The sequence below is a fragment of the Garra rufa genome, chromosome 2, assembly GCF_049309525.1.
Source record: "Garra rufa chromosome 2, GarRuf1.0, whole genome shotgun sequence".
Classification (NCBI taxonomy): Eukaryota; Metazoa; Chordata; class Actinopteri; order Cypriniformes; family Cyprinidae; genus Garra; species Garra rufa.
In genome coordinates, this window is record NC_133362.1 from 36,256,966 (window position 1) to 36,277,550 (window position 20,585).

Sequence of the window (20,585 nt, forward strand, 5' to 3'; positions counted from 1 at the left end):
CCCAAAAACATCGTAAGCTTAAGTTGATCATAGCTCCATTGGTTTCAATGGGTCTACGATGTACTTAAGCTTACGATGCTTTTGGGAAACGCAGCCCTGGTGGACATTCCTGCAGTCAACATGCCAATTGCACACATTGGCTCAAAAATTGACATCTGTGGCATTGTACTGTATGATAAAACTGCACATTTTAGAGTGGCTTTTTATTGTGGCCAGCCTAAGGCACACCTGTGCAATAATCATGCCGTCTAATCAGCATCTTGATATGTCACATCTGTGAGGTGGATGGACTATCTCGGCAAAGGAGTGCTCACAAACACAGATTTAGACAGATTTGTGAACAATATTTGAGAGAAATAGGCCTTCTGTGTACTTAGAAAAAGTCTTAGATCTTTTGAGTTCAGCTCATGAAAAATGGGAGCAAAAACAAAAGTGTTGCATTTATAATTTTGGTCAGTGTATTTATATATTTGGGGTTCAAGCGCATGGCGCTGAAACCCTATTGCAATTGTTATACTGGCCAAGTATCAGCAATCTCCACATGAAACCACATGATCGGGCAGACCAAACCGTAAGTCGTAGAGACTTGGAAACTTGGAGGGATGGTAGTACTCGCACTGTCTACAATGTCACCAAGGCTCGGCCTAATTGGCCTGACGGGTGCGCTACAGCGATCAACAGTATGAAATTGCTCATAACTCCTAAACCGTTCACGCAGGCTCGGATTTGTCTGTCAGCCTGCAAAATTTGGGGGTATTTTGCATTTTTTGAAAAACCTACTTTTGTGAGCTAGTCCAAGGTTTTTCACCTGATCAGAACCAAATCAGTGCAGGAAGATTCTCTGGACAGTGAATATCAATAATTATCAAAATAAGTTCAACCTTCAACTCTCCAGCACAAGGGGACATCAAAAAGTTTGAAAGGGGCTGGACCGCTTTTACTAAAATGGATATAACTTTTGAATGGAATGAGATATATTTGCCAAACTCACAACATGGATGTAAGTGCTGAATCTGAGCTTATGTGAAAAAGGTTGTCGAGCTTGGGAACTTGGTGTTGCTGTAAGAGGGGGAAAAATCAGCCATAACTATTCATCCATTCTTCCTGTCGACATGAAAATCGGTGCACACGATCGGTCTTCAAATGCGCCACAAACTATATGGACATTTAAGGAAATATGGAGATTTACTGACATTTGCGTATCTCAAATAACAAGGCCGCCATTAGCAGATTAACTTTAAGCACCTATTAGACAAGGTTAACGGAGGTCCATCGGAATAAAACTCGGTGGGCCTGTTTGACCCATGGCCCTAAAGATCTGAGAAATTTAAAAGAAATTGGCCACTGGGGGGGGCGATATTGCATTTTCAAGGGCTTAAACGATTGTATATTGTGTAGTTTTTCACACATGCACACAATATTCATATCATTCGATAGACCTCCTCGTTCTGAACAACTTTGCCTTTAGAACCACTGGTGTCAATCAATCCGTTTGTTAAATGATTGACAAAATGTAAAAAAAAGGTCAATTTAGAAAAAAATTCTCTAGACTCTCTAGGTCAATAATTATCAACAAAATGTTGAAATGTACCCTTTGAGAAGCTATAACGCGGCTGTTTAGAAAAGGGGCCTGCCAAATATACTCAAAAGCCTAAAGGAAAATTCAAAACTTCACAAAGCACATGCGACGGGTGATTCTAAACAAGCATACAAATTTTTGGGGAGACCACAGCTGGTGCTGTAACAGTCATCAATGTAAAAAAAAAACAGGATTTGCCAAAAATGCTATTTTAATCATTGATTTAGGTGTTTACAGGTTTGCTAAATAATATGTAATATCTTTTTTAATAGGTGCTTAAATGTCTTAAAGAGCTTGAACCCTGGTAATCGCTGCTTGCAGCTATATTTTATTTTGCCATTTTATTTAGCAAAAACAAATTGTATTTCACTGCATTTAGGAGGAAACTTGAAGAGGTGGAAAGAGAATATATGAAGAATCGAGAAGAAGAGGAGAAGCTACGGAAAGAGGTAAGTGCTTGGAAAAACTGCCATTAATTACTCCCCTATTTGTCGTTCCAGAAAGGTTGTAAGGACATTGTTTAAATAGTCAATGTGACATCAGTGGATCAGACTTAATTTTATGAAGCTAAAAAATCTTTTTGTGCACAAAGAAAACAAAAATAATGACTTTTTTCAACCGTTTCTTCACTTTCGTGTCAGTCTTCGATGTGCATTCACAAGAGTACCAAGCAACTTAATTATTGTGAAGCGCTCGTTGCTGCTCCTAACAGTCGTTTTATTTCTCCAATATAGAATTCCAAATTTCGAGAGGAGGTGCTTGACTTCAGTGCGAGAAACCTGCAGCTTAGCAATGAGAACGCTGAATTAAGTTCCCGGCTGTCTACTGATCAGAGAGCAGTGCAGACGCTGACTGACAGGCTAGCACAGGTGTGTCAGGAGAACGATGAGGCAGCTGTGTCCTACAGACAGCTGCAGGAAACCCTTCAAAAGCAAAAGATCGACTCACTAAAGCTGCAGGAACAGTGGCAGAAAGAGAAAGAGCTTCTGGAAAGGGAGCTTAAAATGGCCAAGGAGGCGGTATGGTTTCATTTTGTGGGATTTATTAAGAAATGATTTCAAAGTTGTGAGGAATCACTGAAAGTGTTTTTTCTTCAGCTCCAGCATTTGACAGTGATTGAGTCGGCACTGAACAATCAGACTTTGAAAAACCAAGCACTAGAGGAAGACAAGGAGCGTTTGCTGAAGGAAACCGCAGACAGAGACCAGAAGGTGAGAAGTTGATGCTTTGTCTCAGCATGACGGTGCTACTGAACATGTTTATGCTGAAATTGTGCTTTGTGTTTTTGCAGCTGGAAAAGCTTGAGAAATCTCTTGACAAATCAGAAAGCCAGATAGAGCAGCTCAACTCCCAGATCTTGACTATGTGGCAAGAAAAGGATGTTCACGTCCAGGAGTCATCCACACATCAGAAGATGCTACAACAGTCTCAGGACAAGGTCAGCAATGATCTTTATACATATTTAAATGTACTTGTGGTCATTCAGTGATAATAAAAACTTCATAATAATATTGTTGTGAAACACAAGGTCCAGGAGCTTGAGGAGAGCATTCGTCAGTTGCGGAAAGACAAGGAGCAGTTACATCAGACCCACAGGCTTCAGGAGGAGACGGCAGTCAGCGTTCTGCAGAAGGAGTGCAAAAGTTTGCGAGTACAGAACGAGGAACTTCATAAAAAGGTTAGTCAGTAACAACATTACTTTTGCAGCATATTTTTCTTAATATGCAATTAGAAGCTGTCCATAATTGCTCCCTATTTTATTTCTAGAGAACATTGTAGAATGCATTTACATTTATGCATAAGGCTTCATTTATCCAAAATGACTTTAATTGCATTCAGTGTAAAGATCAGTTCATGCATTCACTGGGAATCAAACCTATGACCTTTCCTCTTCTGTATTCACTACAGGGAATTTCAAAGTATTTGTAACCCTGGACCACAAAACCAGTCATAAGGGTCTTTTTTTTAAATCGAGATTTGTACATCTGAAAGCTGAATAAATAAGCTGTCCGTTGATGTGTGGTTTGTTAGTATAAGACAAATTTAGTCGATATACATCTATTTGAAACTGTGGAATCTGGAAGTGCAAAAAATTTTAAATATTGAGAAAAATGGCCATTAAAGATGTCTAAATGCATATTACTAATCAAACATTAAGTTTTGATATGTTTACACTAGTAAATTTACAAAATATCTTCATGTAACATGATATTTACTTAATATCCTAATCTTTTTTGGCATAAAAGAAAAAATGATCATTTTGACCCATAAAATGCAATGTATTTTTGGCTATTGCTACAAATATACCCTTGCTACTTGCAAGTTTTGGGGTCCAGGGTCACATTTGAAGAAGTCTCTTATACCTACCAAGCATTTGATCAAAAATATTAATAACAGTAATCTTGTGAAATATGAATACAATTTAAAATTTGTATTTAAATATATTTTGAAATGTTGCTGTGATGCAAAGCTGAATTTATAGCATAAACTCTCCAGTCTTCAGTGTCACATGATCCTTCGGAAATCATTCTGATATGCTTTATTATATTTCTAGGTGGCTCAGCTGCAGACTCAGGAGCTGGAACTTCAGAGACTGACACACGAGTGCCTCACTTTGAGAAACAAACAGGCAGAGCTACAGACTGCTAAACATGAAGCAGATGAACAGGTTTGGAGATCATTTTCAGACTTCTCACTGATTGAGAATTGCGTATGAATGTTTTTGGCCTTACTTTTGTGTGTTTGATGTTGTGGTTTAGGCATTGAGGGCAGATAGTGCTCTGTCGCTGGTCCAGGCCCAGCATGCACGCGAGGTGCAGGAACTAAGGGAACAGGTGGGTTCTGGCACCCGCGAGCACTTGGCTCATCTGCAAACTCAACTGGCCGAGCAACAGCGCAGGACGCAGGATTTAGAGGATCTGCTTCGCTCTCAGGCCAAGCAGGCCAGCATTCAGATGGGACTTCAACAGGTACATCAGCATCACATTCAAACTCTTAAAGGGTTAGTTCACCCGAAGATGAAAATTCTGTCATTAATTACTCACCCTAATGTCGTTCCAAACCTGTAAGACCTTCGTTCGTCTTCGGAACACAAATTAAGATATTTTTGATGAAATCTGAGAGCTTTCGGTGGTTCAACCGTAATTTTATGAAGCTACGAAAAGAGAAGAATTGTTGAATAAAGTTATTTTAGCTTTTTTGCATAACAAAAAGTACTCTCGTAGCTTCGTAAAATTACGGTTGAACCTCTGATGTCACATAGACTATTTTGTCAATGTTCTTGGTACCTTTGTGGACCTTGAACATATCTGTTGCACTGCTGTCTATGGAGGGTCAGAGAGCTCTTGAATTTCATCAAAAATATCTTAATTTGTGTTCTGAAGATGAACGAAGGTCTTAGGGGTTTGGAACGACATGAGGGTGAGTAATTAATGACAGAATTTCCATTTTGAGGTGAACTATCCCTTTAAAGTAGTAGTTCACTTCCAAAACAAAAATGACTCAACCCCTGGTCATCCAAAATGTTCATGTCTTTCTTTCTTCAGTCGCAAAGAAATTGTTTTTTTAGGAAAACATTTTAGGATTTCTCTCCATATAGTGGACTTCTATGGTGTCCCAGAGTTTGAAAATGCAGCTTCAAAGGGCTCTAAACGATCACAGCCGAGGAAGAAGGGCCTTATTATTTTCTAAAAGAATTGACAATTTATATACTTACTTACCTCAAAAGCTCATCTTGTCTAGCTCTATGTGAACTCTGTGTATTCCGGTTCAATACAGTTAGGGTATGTCGAAAAATACCCATTTAATTTTCTTCTCCAACTTCAAAATCATCCTGGATCGCTGAAGAAGTACCGACCCAGTGTTTACCAATTGAACATGCAAAGAAAACATCAAACGCCCTTTACAAAAAAAGGTAAAAAATAAAATAAAATGTAGGACGATTTTGAACGTGGAGAAGAAAATGATAACTGTCTTGAACCAGAATACACAGAGTTCACACAGAGCTAGAAAAGACAAGCATTTGCGGTTACAAAGTATATAAATACAGAAAACATAAACATCGCTAGATAAGATCTGTCTTCCTCGGCTGGGATCGTTTAGAGCCCTTTGAAGCTGCATTTAAACTGCATTTTAGAAGTTCAAACTCGGAGCACCATAGAAGTCCACTATATGGAGGGAAATCCTGAAATGTTTCTCTCAAAAGACATGATTTCTTTACGACTGAAAAAAGAAAGACATTAACATCTTGGATGACAAGGGGGTGAGTAAGTTACCTGTTAATTTTAGTTCTGGAAGTGAACTTCTCCTGCAAGTCCTTATTATACGTTTTAGCATTGATCTCATATTTAAGCATGTTTATTAAACCGTTAAATCAAACAACAGGAGCAATATGAGAAATTGATGGTGAGTATGCAGGAGCGTATGGATGAGGTTGAGGCCAAGCTGAGAAACACCCGGGTCATGCTGCAGGAGAAAGTCAACCAGCTAAAAGAACAGGTAACCAGAAACGAATTGCATTAAAACCACATTTAGAAAATATGTAACCCTGGACCACAAAACCAGTCTTAAGTCGCTGGGGTATATTTGTAGTAATAGCCAAAAATACATTGTATGGGTCAAAATTATTGATTTTTCTATTATGCCAAAAATCATTAGGAAATTAAGTAAAGATCATGTTCCATGAAGATTTTTTGTAAAATTCCTACTATAAACATATCAAAATGTAATTTTTGATTAGTAATATGCATTGTTAAGAGCTCAATTTGGACAACTTTAAAGGTGATTTTCTCAGTATTTTGATTTTTTGCACCCTCAGATTCCAGATCTTCAAATAGTTGTATCTCGGCCAAATATCATCCTATCCTAACAAACAATATATCAATAGAAAGCTTATTTATTGAGCTTTCATATGATGCATACATCTCAGTTTTGTAAAATTTAACCTTATGACTGGTTTTGTGGTCCAGGGTCACATATGGCTATGTGCAAAACTAAATACTAGCTTACTGACTATTAATATTTACTATGACATCTTCTGTTTTTACTATATTTACAATCTACTTGTTCTCAGGTTTTCGAAGATGTAGAATAGTTTGTTTGTTCATCAGAAAAGATTTGCAGATTTTTAGAAATTTAGCGTTACATCACTTGCTCACCAACGGATCCTCTGCAATGAATGGGTGCCATCAGAATGAGAGTCCAATCAGCTGATAGAAACATCACAATAATCCACATGAATCCAGTCCATCAATTAAAGTCTTGCAAAGTGTTTTTTACTTTAAACTGCCCATATGAACACCAGTCAGAAGGTCCATCTCCTGTCCTCTTACATCAAAATCCACCAACATATTTGTTTTGAACTGTTTTTGCTTGTAAATGGTGCTTAATCAGAGTATATTTCTTTACTGGTTCAGACAAGACAACTTTTTCACTGGAGAAAGCAATATTATGTGTTGAGGACTTGACGGATTTGTTTCTTACAAACACGTTTGCTTCAAAAGATATTAATTGATGGACTGAAGTCGTGTGCATTACCTGTGGGTTATTGTGATGTTTTTATCAGCTGTTTGGATTCTCATTCTGACGGCACCCATTCACTGCAGAGGATTCGTTGGTGAGCAAGTGACACGAAGTGAGTAAATTGCAAGCAAATTTTAATTTTGTGGTGAACCTTTTCTTTAATTTGAATGTTTAATTTAATATGTAAGATTTTGGAAGCCCTGCAACCAGTGACAGTTCACACTGGAAATAGAAGGCTGTGCACTTCACATTGAGGGATACAGTGACTTGGTGCACATTTTGGCCAATGTAGTTATTTTAACATTTTATGTAGTGACAATCATCCCTCTAACTTTTTTCACCCCATAGCTGGCTAAAAATGCCAAGTCAGATCTGCTGTTGAAGGACCTGTACGTGGAAAACTCTCAGCTCATGAAGGCTCTTCAAGTGACGGAGCAGAGGCAGAAGAGTGCAGAAAAGAAGTCCTTCCTTTTGGAGGAGAAAGTGGTCGCCCTTAACAAACTGCTACGTAAAATCGCCCCAGCATCCCTCACAGCTTAAACCTGTTTCACTCCATTATGAGCCTTTATTTGTTGTACTGGACTGTGAAGTCCCACCCGCTAGTGCACTTTTGTCTTTTGGTGCGAATTGTGTTTTTGTAAAGGCAATCCTAGTGTTAAAATGAAAGCACAGATACTGCAAAGTCTTAGAGTTACTGTTGTCAAGAGTATAAAAAGGGTTAAGTTAATTTAATGGCCTCTTCAGAGGCAAACAAATACCAATGAACAAGACTTTTGTAGTATGAGATTTGATCTTTCGTTAAGGAGAGCATTACGCATTCCTTTAATAGTTCACTGTGATGTAGGGTACGAACCGTAAGTGTATTACAAGCATATTTGCTAGTTAAAAAAAAAAAAAAAAGACCTATTCTTTTTACTGCATTTTAATGCCCACTGTGGTGCAATAACCAAAAGCACAGTATTCACACATTGTACAGTTTTGATACAAATATGATCGTGTAATTGCACAATTGTCAATCATGATGCACTAATGTCCACTTTGATATAAATTATTGTAAGTGTTGCAGATGTCTCTTATTACCTTGTTTAAAAGAGCTAGAACTATGGGAAGATGAAAGTGTGACACCACTGTTGTAAATGCATCATGTATCACTGTAAAGAATGTGACCAACTCAAGTTTTACCTGTGTATGTGTGTTGCTTTCTGATTAGACAGATCATTTGAATTTAAAGTTGCAACATTTAAATGAACTCGAAGGAAGGTTTTCATAATACAGCTGCTTGTTGTTAAGAGATGACGTGCTCCAATACACCCTGACGAATAAGCTGCTCACATTTCCATCTGGGTAAAAAGTGCTGTGATGACAAAAAGGGTGAAATGAGTAAAGCAAAGAGCAGTCCTTCTAATCTGATTTAAACTCTTGAGAATATAGTTACCTGGCTATTTTTCTTCAAGAGAATGACAGTGCCATCATCTATTTCAAACTCCCCATGGTCTTTAAGACAGCGCACCTGAATAAGAACAATATCAAACATGTCTAGGTATTTTCATTTTTTTTTTAAATTATATATAGGTCAAAAGTTAACCTATTTTAAACAATTATTTTACCAAAGTAAGCGGGATCATATAAAATGCATGGTATTTTTAATTTAGTACTGACCTTATTGAGATATTTCACATAGATGTTTACTAATAGTTGAATTTATAAAAATGACTACGTTAAAAAGTTTACATAAGCTTGATTCCTAATACTAATACTGTGTTGTTACCAGAATTATCCACAGTGGTGTTTTATTTGTTTGGTAATAGTTGTTCATGAATCTCTTGTTTGTCCTGAGGAGTTACACTGCCTACTGTTCTTCAGAAAAATCCTTCAGGTGCCACAAATTCTTTGGTTTTTCAGCATTTGTGTATTTGAACCCTTTCCAAAAATGACTGTATGATTTTGAGATCCATCTTTTCACACTGAGGACAACTGAGGGACTCACTCATATGCAACTATTACAGGTTTAAACACTCAGTAGCTTCATTTCCATTACAGATTTGCGCAAAACTTAGATGGTATTTTATAAATGTCGATTAAAAAGTATTGCAAAATGACAGCGTTTCCATTAACCAATGTTATGCGACTGAACCATACAAAAACTATATTTTTTTAAAACATTTTTCCTCTCGTGATAAGTAATGGCAACGGATTGTTGTGGGATTTTGGCTATATTTAATCGAATGTGTCCTGTAAATGCAGGAAAAAAACATTTCCATTGCTGTTTTGTGAAATATTCCTTTTTCAAATTGCCTGAAAAACCACCTCATGCAAGTGTAAAAACGTTTTTTGCGATATATGGGAGTTTTTGCGCAATTGACACGTTTCGATTAGGCACATTTTCAATTCGCAATTTCAATTTGTGCAATTTAAAAGGTAATGGAAACGCAGCTATTGATGCTCCAGAAGGAAAAACGATGCATTAAGAGTCAGGGGTGAAAACTTTTGAACAGAATGGAGATGTGTACATTTTTCTAATTTTGCCTACATTTCATTTTTTTTTTCTCCATTTAGTACTGCCCTTCAGAAGCTACAAAAATACTTACATGTTCCCTAGAAGACAAAATAAGTTCAATTTACCCTGATCTTCAATTTCAAAAAGTTTTCACCCCCTGGCTCTTAATGCATCGTGTTTTCTTCTGAAGCATCAGTGAGTGTTTGAACCTTCTGTAATAGCTGCATATGAGTCCCTCAGTTGTCCTCAGTGTGAAAAGATGGATCTCAAAATCATACAGTCATTGTTGGAAAGGGTTGAAATACACAAAAAGCTTAAAAACCAAGGAATTTGTGGGACCTGAAGGATTTTTCTTAATAACAGTGAAAAGTTTAACTATTCAGGATAAACAAGGGACTCAAGAACAAACAAAAAAACAAAAACAAAACAGCTGTGGATCATTCAGGTAACAACACAGTATTAAGAATCAAGTGTATGTAAACTAGGTCATTTTTATGAATTCAACTATTATTTTCTCTTGTGGACTATATGTAAACATCTTTTATGTGAAACATCTTATTCAGGTCAGTACTAAATAAAAAACATGTATTTTGTATGATCCTCTTACTTTGGCAAAATAAGTGTACGTAAACTTTTGACTTCAACTGTATACATTCAGTATTTAAAACGCCCTAAAATGTACAATAAATTAAAAAGAAAACAAAAATTACTAATTTTTTTTTTTTCAAATAGAAAAAAAAAAAGATTCAAAAAGAAAACTAATACAACCTATATTGGTATCCCATTTCTACTAAAATAAAACTGCACTCACCTCAATGTATAAACTCTTCGGGGGCTTCATATCCTGTGTTATGTCCAAACCTTCCTCTCCCCCTATTGACCTCATATAGGTTGCCAAAGACTTTTTGTACTGATTGAACCACTCCATCTGATTTATAAACATTCCAATTGCATGTCAGTCACAGACCAAAATTAACATGTGATATATGTTAACATTACACAGAAGAAAAGCAGGCCTACCTCTTCAGCACACATATGAAACCGAATGGTTGAGGGCAGCACACTGCCATACTCCCATCTGAGAGCACGGATTCGCAGGAGGCGATCATAACTGGGGAAAGAAAAAGAGATGGGTTTGATCACACCTGTCAAAAGTGCACAAGAGTGAACGGGATGATATAACAGATAAGAAGAGAAACTAGTGAATCACATACAGGTAAGCAGAAATACAGCGCTGGTTTCTCAGCAGACAGCTGTGGCGAAACTTGATGGTTGGTATCAGCTCGCTCTTGCCCTCTGTCTTTGCCTCATTCCTACAAATACAAAAAATAGCATTTTTACAAAGAGTACACATTTCTGGTTATTGTGCAGTTAATTCTCATATTGTATTTTCAGGAAGTTTTGGAATATTTGTCCCCTCCCCAAATTTGTCACTACTGAAACACAGTAATATATAATTTAATAAGAAGGGTTATACTGACCTATTAGGATTTTACTTACATCTACAGTCGTGGCCAAAAGTTTTGAGAATGACACAAATATTAGTTTTCACAAAGTTTGCTGCTGAACTGCTTTTAGATCTTTGTTTCAGTTGTTTCTGTGATGTACTGAAATATAATTACAAGCACTTCATACGTTTCAAAGGCTTTTATCGACAATTACATGACATTTATGCAAAGAGTCGGTATTTGCAGTGTTGGCCCTTCTTTTTCAGGACCTCTGCAATTCGACTGGGCATGCTCTCAATCAACTTCTGGGCCAAATCCTGACTGATAGCAACCCATTCTTTCATAATCACTTCTTGGAGTTTGTCACAATTAGTGGGTTTTTGTTTGTCCACCCGCCTCTTGAGGACTGACCACAAATTTTAAGATCTGGGGAGTTTTCAGGCCATGGACCCAAAATTTCAACGTTTTGGTCCCCGAGCCACTTAGTTATCACTTTTGCCTTATGGCACGGTGCTCCATCGTGCTGGAAAATGCATTGTTCTTCACCAAACTGTTGTTGGATTGTTGGAAGAAGTTGCTGTTGGAGGGTGTTTTGCTACCATTCTTTATTCATGGCTGTGTTTTTGGGCAAAATAGTGAGTGAGCCCACTCCCTTGGATGAGAAGCAACCCCACACATGAATGGTCTCAGGATGCTTTACTGTTGGCATGACACAGGACTGATGGTAGCGCTCACCTTTTCTTCTCCGGACAAGCCTTTTTCCAGATGCCCCAAACAATCGGAAAGAGGCTTCATCGGAGAATATGACTTTGCCCCAGTCCTCAGCAGTCCATTCGCCAGACTTTTTGCAGAAGATCAATCTGTCCCTGATGTTTTTTTTTTGGAGAGAAGTGGCTTCTTTGCTGCCCTTCTTGACACCAGGCCATCTTCCAAAAGTCTTGGCCTCACTGTGCGTGCAGATGCGCTCACACCTGCCTGCTGCCATTCCTGAGCAAGCTCCGCACTGGTGGCACTCCGATCCCGCAGCTGAATCCTCTTTAGGAGACGATCCTGCCGCTTGCTGGACTTTCTTGGACGCCCTGAAGCCTTCTTAACAATGCAGTGGAAAGTTTTTTTTTGGGATTAAGTTCATTTTCATGGCAAAGAAGGACTATGCAATTCATCTGATCACTCTTCATAACATTCTGGAGTATATGCAAATTGCTTTTATAAAAACTTAAGCAGCAACTTTTCCAATTTCCAATATTTATGTAATTCTCAAAACTTTTGGCCACGACTGTACATTGTAAATATATAATTTTTTTGCTATTTTATTAACTTTTTTTCATAAGTAAATCAACAATTACATTTTTAACAACATTTCAAGTGTAATATCATTAGCCTCAACTAATGGACTAAAATATACACTGTTTTGGTAGTGACATGAAAATGCGGGACACATTTTTTTTTTTTTACAATAAAGTTTGACAATTTACAAATAAAAAAAATAAAAAAGATACTTTTAAAAACAACAATGGAAAAAAAATACAAAAAAATATTTCAACATAATTTTCATTAGCTCAATAAATAAGCTTTCTATTGATGCATAGTTTGTTAGGATAGGACAATATTTGACCGAGATACATCTATTTGAAAATCAGGAATCTGAGGGTGCAAAAAAAAATCTAAATACTGAGAAAATCACCTTTAAATTTGTCCAGATTAGGTTCTTAACAATGCATTTTACAAATCAAAAATTACATTTTGATATGTTTACAGTAGGTATTTTACAAAAAATCTTCATGGAACATGATCTTTACTTAATTTCCTAATGATTTTTGGCATAAAAGAAAAATCTAAAATTTTGACCCATGCAATGTATTTTTGGCTACTGCTACAAATATACCCCAGCGACTTAAGACTGGTTTTGTGGTCCAGGGTCACAAATGTGTTTTTTTGGTTGTGGGACAGCAGTTTGCACCAATTCTATAGAACGGCCCATATAGTATTTTATTGATTAATATTACTGTTTACTTATTGACCTTTTAGTTATTTAGTTTAAGTTTTAGTTAGTTTAGTCATTTGTTTTGTAATTTTTTTAATTTTAAAAATATCTTTACCTCGCTTTTATTTTTCAATTTCATTTTAAATAATGTTATTTACTTTTACATTTTAATTTTATTTACTTTATTTTGTAATTTTAGTACTTCAACAATTTATTTCAGTTTTTTACGTAAGTCTACATGCAATATTTATTTTATTTTAGCTTTATTTCAATTAGTTATCAATAACAAGATTGCACAGATCCTGCCAAGCCAACTAATCAAAGATACCAAGCTTTTTAGTCTAGTGATAGCTGAATACATACTCAACTTACACATCAGTCTGATTCTGTTCGTACAGAGCTTTCATTTCCTCCAGGACTTGCCGAATACTGTCTTCCTAAGAAAAAAAAAATACAGGACAAACCGGTATGACCTTGTTTTTAAATATTAATGAGAATTGTTACTAACTTCTGTAAATATGGCAGCTATTAAACACCGCAATGTCAGTTAACTTACAATAACTGTACAAAGTGCTGTACTTACATTAAACGCGGGCAGCTGGCCGTCGCCCATCCGATGAAGTTCTCTAATAAGCTCGACTGCCTTTTCGCAGAACATTATAAACTGGTTTATAACCGAAAGATGTCGATATTTTGGGATAAAGTCTCAGCTAGCTAAATTTCCAGTGCACTCGGAGATTTCGCGGTAAATTTTTGTTGTTGTGATCACGTGGGCGTTAGAGTTACTACGGAGAGCCAAAAAGGACAGTTAAGACTCGTGACAGAAAGTCCGAGTCATTTTCGGGAATCGGTTCTTTTGAACAGTTCATTTCAAAGAAGCCTTTCAGTGATAATGTTTCTTTTACGTCAACGCGTAACATCTTACATACAATGATATACATAATATATGTGACCCTAGACTATAAAACCAGTCTTAAGTAGCACATGTATATTTGTAGTAGGCCTAATAACCGAAAATACATTGTATCCCTGCTGAAAAAACAGCATATGCTGGTTAGGTATGTTTTGGTGCTGGGATGCTGGTTTTAGCTGGTTTATGCTGGTCCTTTGCTGGTTTTGCAACAGGACCAGCATAAACCAGCAAAGGACCAGCATAAACCAGCATCCCAGCACCAAAACATACCTAACCAGCATATGCTGTTTTTTTCAGCAGGGATGGGTCAAAATTATCCAAAAATCATTAGGATATTAAATAAAGATCATGTTCCATGAAGATATTTTGTAAGTTTTCTACTGTAAATATATCAAAACTTAATTTTTGATTAGCAATGCATATGCTAAGAACTTAATTTGGACAACTTTTTTTTGCACACCTCAGATTTTCAAATGGTTTTATTTCGGCAAAAACTTGTCCTATAATATATCCTAACAAACCATACTTATTTAATTTATTCAGCTTTCAAATGTATAATTTTTTTTTTTTAAATATACCCTTATGATTGTTTTTTTGGTCCAGTGTTGCTAAGGAGAACATACCAGAACATCCTCGTATTTCTTTATACGAGTAAAAAGAAATATTGGTTTATGATATATATTTTAAGATACTATTGTACGATACTTTGTACAGCATTTTATTATTACAGACTGCTTACAGTATCAGTGTTTTGCAATGTGACGAAATGTGTGTAATCAAGTACATGCTGCCATCTAGTGCTGAAAATGTTCATCAATCAAAACAAAATAAACAATTTCCCATTCATCCATCTGAACAATTCAGATTTGGTGGCAACAAATTTTGTCAGTAGAGGGTTAATCACATCTAGCAGGTCATTATCATGCAATAACAACTTTAGTAAAAACAACGATAATTCTACAGTTTCTGATAAACCAGTCAAAAGCAGCTAGTAATAAATATATTTATATTGGGTAATGTAAACCTTAAAGGATAGATAGACTGAGCACATGTTTGTAACTTTTGATCATTTGATCATATAGTAATGCTCCTTTTATATCTACAGAGTTTTGGGCTTTTTGGTTTTTCATAAAGTGTTATTTCAGACTAGTGGAAAGAAAACATCCAAAAAACACTGTTAAGTGTTTCTTTTATAGCACTTTATTTATTTGCGTCAATAGATTTCAATTACAATACATATTTTTAAAGGCCGTTTTCTCAAAATTAGTTTTTTCTTACACTGAGCCATAAATCTCTACTTCAGTAGCACTCACACACATTAAACTTTACATTTTCATTCCTGTCTATATCCTAAAGGTTTTCACAGAGGGATTTGTTTATATATAATTTGCTTGATTTTATACAACATTTTATTCACCCCAAAAAAAGGAAAAAAATTGTGTTTCCTGGCTGTTCTAAGTTTTTTCGTGACGAACGCATAACGAAAATGAGATACACAAAATTCCCTCTGTAAAAATGTTTGACTCTAATATGTCAAAAAAAAAAAATTAAACTGACTTCATCCAGTGTTATATTTTTGTGCGAGAAATGTATGCAAATTAGCGCATATTTCAATAAATAATACCTAATTTGCATATTTAAACCTAACATTTTAGAAAACTTGTAATACAAAAAATGTTTGCAATTATCAATGTAATCAATCAAGTGACTGAGTAACCATCAGTTAATTTTTTTTTACCCTATTGACCTGCAGTTTCTCGCCTTAAGGTGCCATGAATTGTGACCTTCAATTACATATAACATTACAGTCTCCACAAGAATTCATGTCAGCTTGAAAGTCATCTCTCAAGCATGTATCTTATGTCAGATGCATGTCGAGAGTAACTTTTAAATGTAAAAACATGCACAATGAACACTCAGATAGGCCTGTGTGAGAATGATTTTGCATCACCTGCATTCAGGTAACAGTTTAAATGGTTTTATATTGTTATTAAAACATATTTGATTATAACGTTTATTTTTTAACTTCACACTCCAGTCCACTAGGTGGCAAAGTTCACCCAGCTGGATGTGATGAATGAAGGGGCATTAGGGTGAGTAGAGGATGATGGAATATTTATTTTCAAAGAAACCCGCCACACACATAAAACAAAATGAACTGTGGTTGGCCTCTTTCTGTCTAAGTTGGCAGTTATTGACCAAATAAGCCGCAAAGTGTTCCAGACCTAATGGCACAAGTCAAAAGTCTGGCTCTGGGAGACGACTTTTAGCAATCACAACAAAAACACAGACAAACCAATGTTGGCGTTCGGGGAAAGTCTTTGAATTTCACTCAATGGCCCAGACTCCATTGAAAAGCTGCTTTCCACTAAGCCTGACAGAGCCTGAATGAATCTTCAAGACTAAGTGAGTGAAATTAAAAACCAATTACAATGGGTTTATTATGCACCCATCTCGAATATGTCTACCTTATCTCTCGTGTATGAAAGCCCATTTTCGCCACATAAAAAATCATGCAGTGGTAAATAATAATTATGGCATAAAAATTCCACATTGCGAGATAGTAATTAATGTTTATGAAATAAGTAGTTGAGATTGTGACATATTGATGAAATAAAATTTATGACAAAAATTAGTTATGACAAAAAGCTGAAATTATGATACATTTTCAAATAGAAAGTCATTATTGTGATGAAGAATGAAAAGTATCACAGTCATAATTATGAGTCAAAAATCATTACCTAAAAAGTCATCATTATGAGATTAAACGTTATTATTATAACATTATAAGATACTAAGTCATAATTGAGATAAAAAAGGTCAACATTATTAAAAACCATAATTATGAGATAAAATGTAAAAAATATGGCGTAAATGCAGTTGTGACATAAAAGATGAAATTATGACAAAAAGTCAAAATTTGGATTATCATCTCAATAATCATTATGAGATTCTAAGTCATAGTCACCATTAAAAAGTCATAATTGAGAAAATTTTCAAAATTATAGCATTAAAACCAGTTATGACATAAAATATGAAATTATGACAGTCAAAATTGAGATAAACTCATGACAAAAAAGACAATATTATGAGATACTAAGTCATAATTGAGATAAAAAATCTAATTGATTAAAAATCATAATTATGAGATCAAATGTAAAAATTATAGCATAAAACCAATTATGACATAAAATATGAAATTATGACAAAAAGTCAAAGTTGAGATAAAGTCATTATTATGACAAAAAGTCAATATTATGAGATACTGTCTTAATTGAGATAAAAAAAATCAATATTATAATATACTAGGTCATAACTGAGAATTTTTTTTTAAATATTTAAAAATCATAATATGAGATAAAATGTAAAAATTATGGCATGAATCCAGTCGTGGCATAAAAGGTAAAATTGAAATAAAGTCATTGTTATGACAAAAAGTCAGTATTATGAGATACTAAGTCTTAATTGAGATAGAAAGTAAAAATAATTATAATATAAAATGTAAAAAATTATGCCATAAAACCAGTTGTGACATAAAAGATAACATTGTGACTAAAAGTCAAAATTGAGATAAAGTCAATATTATGACAAAGCGTTAATATTGTAAGATACTAAGTCATAATTGAGATAATTGAGAAAAAATGATTTAAAAAAATCATAATTATGAGATAAAATGTCAAAATTATGGCATAAAATCAGTTGTGACATAAGAGACAAAATTATGACAAAAAGTCAACATTATGAGGTACTAAGTCATAATTGAGATAAAAACAAAATTATTAAATAAAAATCATAATTATGAGATAAAATTTTAAAATTATAGCATAAAACCATTTCTGACATAAAAGATGAAAATATGATAAAAAGTCAAAATTGAGATAAAGCATTATGACAAAAAGTCAACATTATGAAAAACTGTCATAATTGAGATAAAAAACAAAATGATTAAAAATCATAATTATGAGATAAAATGTCAAAATTGTAGCATAAAACAAATTATGATATAGATGAAATTATGACAAAGTCAAAATTAATATAAAGTCATTATTATGACAAAAAGGTCGACATTACGACTACAAGGTACTAAGTCATAATTGGGATAAAAACAAAATTATTAAATAATTATGAATTAAAATCTCGAAATTATAGCATGAAACCAATTATGACATAAAAGATGAAAATATGACAAAAAGGAAAAATTTAGAATTATTGTGACAGAAAGTCAACATTATGAGAAACTGTCATAATTAAGATTAAAAAAATTATATACATAATTATGAGATAAAATGTCAAAATTATTGCATAAAACCAATTATGACATAAAAGATTAAAACTATGGCAAAAAGTCAACATTATGAGATACTAAGTCATAATTGAAGTAAAAGACAAAATTGTTCATAAAAATAATTATGAGATAAAATGTCAAAATTGTAGCATAAAACCAATTATGATACAGAAGAGGAAAATATGACAAGAAGTCAAAATTGAGATAAAGTCATTAATATGATAAAAAAGTCAACATTATGAGAAATTGCATAATTGAGATTTAAAAAAAAATCTAAATGATTAAAAATCATAATTATGAGATAAAATGTAAAAATGATGGCATAAAACTAGTTGTGACATATGAAACAAAATTATGACAAAAAGTCAACATTATGAGATATTAAGTTATAATTGAGGTAAAAGACAAAATCATCGTTATAAGATATAAAGTCCAAAATTGTCTCAATATGAAAATATGACAAAAAGTCAACATTATGAGAAACTATATTTGAGATAAATAATTGAGATAAATAAAATAAAAATGATAAAAAAAATCATAATTATGAGATAAAATGTCAACATTATAGCATAAAGCCAATTATTATGACATAAAAGATTAAAAAATGTGACAAAAAGTCAAATTTATGAGATGAGATTTTTATAAAAATTAAAAAAATGAATGAATATGAAATAAAAGTCATAATTATGACAGTGATACTCATAAATGATACTGAATTATGAGATAAGAAATCTAAATTATGGCATATTAAGTAATTATAAGATAAAGTTGAAAGTGTAATATAAAAAGTCAAAATTATGAGATAAAATGTGACTTTGATCATAAATGACTTTATGATTTATAAAAGCACGTTTTTTTTCCTTATGTGACTGTGCATTGTCTGTTCAAAGAGGAGGGTGGTAATTTACCATGCTTTACAGTGTGGGAAAAAACCGCCGAGTTTATAGGTGTGAGCTAGATAAAGCAATCACACCCAAAGGCATTTATGAGGAGTGCAAAATGGGAGATAACATTCCCTGTGGACGTGGAGTCAATGAAGTCATGCTCCGTGTCTACTCCACAGTTTGATTGGGACGCCTCCCAAACGCGGGATAACGGTATAATTAACAGGGACAGCTGCAGATACGCTCCCTCTGTCAGCGGCCACAGCAGAAACCATCCACTGGGCCTGGGCCCAAATCAACTTCTAAAACCATAGAAACCGTTCACAGCCATATCAGTGTCTTGCGCTACAACAGGTGGTCCCTGAAGTCCCCAATTCAGCCTCCCCCCTTTGTCTCAAGTTTGCTGCCTACCGCTCACATTAGACCTGCGGACACCCGCATTTATGATCAAACTTTCTCTGCTTGCTTTGTGTTTTTCGGACCAAGGTAAAATCCCACTTAGGGACCCAAACTTGTCTTTGTCGCAGCAGCGGTATCACATAAACCTTGGAGGCTTTGGAAGCTGTCGCTGTAGCGCTTATGGGCTCTCAGATGGTTGTCTCGGGTACCTGGAAAAGGAGCGGAGTAAAAATAACAGGGAGAAGGAGATAAACCGTATGAAGGGATGAATGGAAAAGAGGAAGAAGGATCAGAGAATGGGTCAGTGGGATTTGTCTTGTTTTCTCACACCATGAGTTAACCAGCATGCGTCTAAAGAGTTTCAGCTATGTAGCTTTGGCTCCTTCAGTCTTTCTCATCGACTGGATCAAACAGAACAGATTCAGCTGTGGCCTCCGATCTTGTCCCGCTGGAATTGCACAAATGTTGCCACTTGAGCCGCGATGTCACTCCCACCCCCATCCGCTAACCCACTCCAGCTGATTTCAAAAGAAACCTGCTGTCTGTTTGAAATGGTGCTTAACCACTGGTCCTGTTCCACAAAACTTTCTGATGCCCTGCTTTCTTGCTAAAAATGACTCAGACATGCATGACAGTGCATGATGCTTAGTTTTTATGGAGTAGTGTAAAAGATAAGGTTAAGGTTAATGCACAGTAAATATACACTGTAACACTGCAACATTTCTTAACGGTCTTCTTACTCACAAATCATATTTAACAAATGTGACTCTGGACCACAAAACCAGATTTATTTGTAGCAACAGTCAAAAATGCATTGTATGGGTCAAAATTATCGATTTTTATTTTATACCAAAAATCGTTAGGATATTAAGTAAAGATCATGTTCTATAAAGATATTTTGTACATTTCCTACCGAAAATATATCAAAACATATTTTTTTTGTAAAGAATATGCATAGCTAAGAACTTAATTTGGACAACTCTAAAGGCAATTTTCTTAATATTTTGATTTTTTGGCACCCTCAGATTCCAGATTTTTATATAGTTGTATCTCAGCTAAATATTGTCCTATCCTAA

The 20,585-nt window shown here is 34.9% G+C and overlaps 2 protein-coding genes across 4 annotated transcripts in view; one reads left to right on the forward strand and one right to left on the reverse strand.

Annotated features, from left to right (window-relative positions):
* The window catches only part of ninl (ninein-like), a 45,853-nt gene extending 37,579 nt beyond the window's left edge, over window positions 1-8,274 (forward strand). For all 3 annotated transcript variants that reach the window (XM_073834197.1, XM_073834199.1, XM_073834200.1), the window contains 9 exons: window positions 1,959-2,028; window positions 2,314-2,598; window positions 2,677-2,790; window positions 2,871-3,017; window positions 3,108-3,257; window positions 4,134-4,247; window positions 4,339-4,548; window positions 5,963-6,076; window positions 7,448-8,274. In XM_073834197.1, the coding sequence (XP_073690298.1) occupies window positions 1,959-2,028; window positions 2,314-2,598; window positions 2,677-2,790; window positions 2,871-3,017; window positions 3,108-3,257; window positions 4,134-4,247; window positions 4,339-4,548; window positions 5,963-6,076; window positions 7,448-7,639 (1,396 nt within the window). In that variant the 3' untranslated portion in view covers window positions 7,640-8,274. The remainder of the gene's footprint in view (window positions 1-1,958; window positions 2,029-2,313; window positions 2,599-2,676; window positions 2,791-2,870; window positions 3,018-3,107; window positions 3,258-4,133; window positions 4,248-4,338; window positions 4,549-5,962; window positions 6,077-7,447) is intronic.
* Window positions 8,275-8,317: 43 nt separating this feature from the next.
* gins1 (GINS complex subunit 1 (Psf1 homolog)) lies at window positions 8,318-13,767 on the reverse strand. The gene is made up of 7 exons (XM_073834201.1): window positions 13,612-13,767; window positions 13,401-13,465; window positions 10,811-10,909; window positions 10,617-10,707; window positions 10,408-10,524; window positions 8,535-8,609; window positions 8,318-8,453 (listed from the first exon to the last, which is right to left on the reverse strand). Exons 1-7 carry the CDS (start codon window positions 13,684-13,686, stop codon window positions 8,385-8,387), a joined length of 591 nt encoding a protein of 196 aa, XP_073690302.1. The 5' UTR covers window positions 13,687-13,767; the 3' UTR covers window positions 8,318-8,384.
* Between the last annotated feature and the right edge of the window lie 6,818 nt (window positions 13,768-20,585).

Bases quoted from the DNA above. Each gene is read 5' to 3' on its own strand.
- gins1 (XM_073834201.1), bottom strand. From the start codon at position 13,686: ATGTTCTGCGAAAAGGCAGTCGAGCTTATTAGAGAACTTCATCGGATG. The intron at 8,610-10,407 runs GTGAGTGCAGTT...GTTCTTATTCAG, and splicing joins CGAAGAGTTTATACATTGAG to GTGCGCTGTCTTAAAGACCA. The intron at 8,454-8,534 runs GTAACTATATTC...TTGTCATCACAG, and splicing joins TCTTGAAGAAAAATAGCCAG to CACTTTTTACCCAGATGGAA.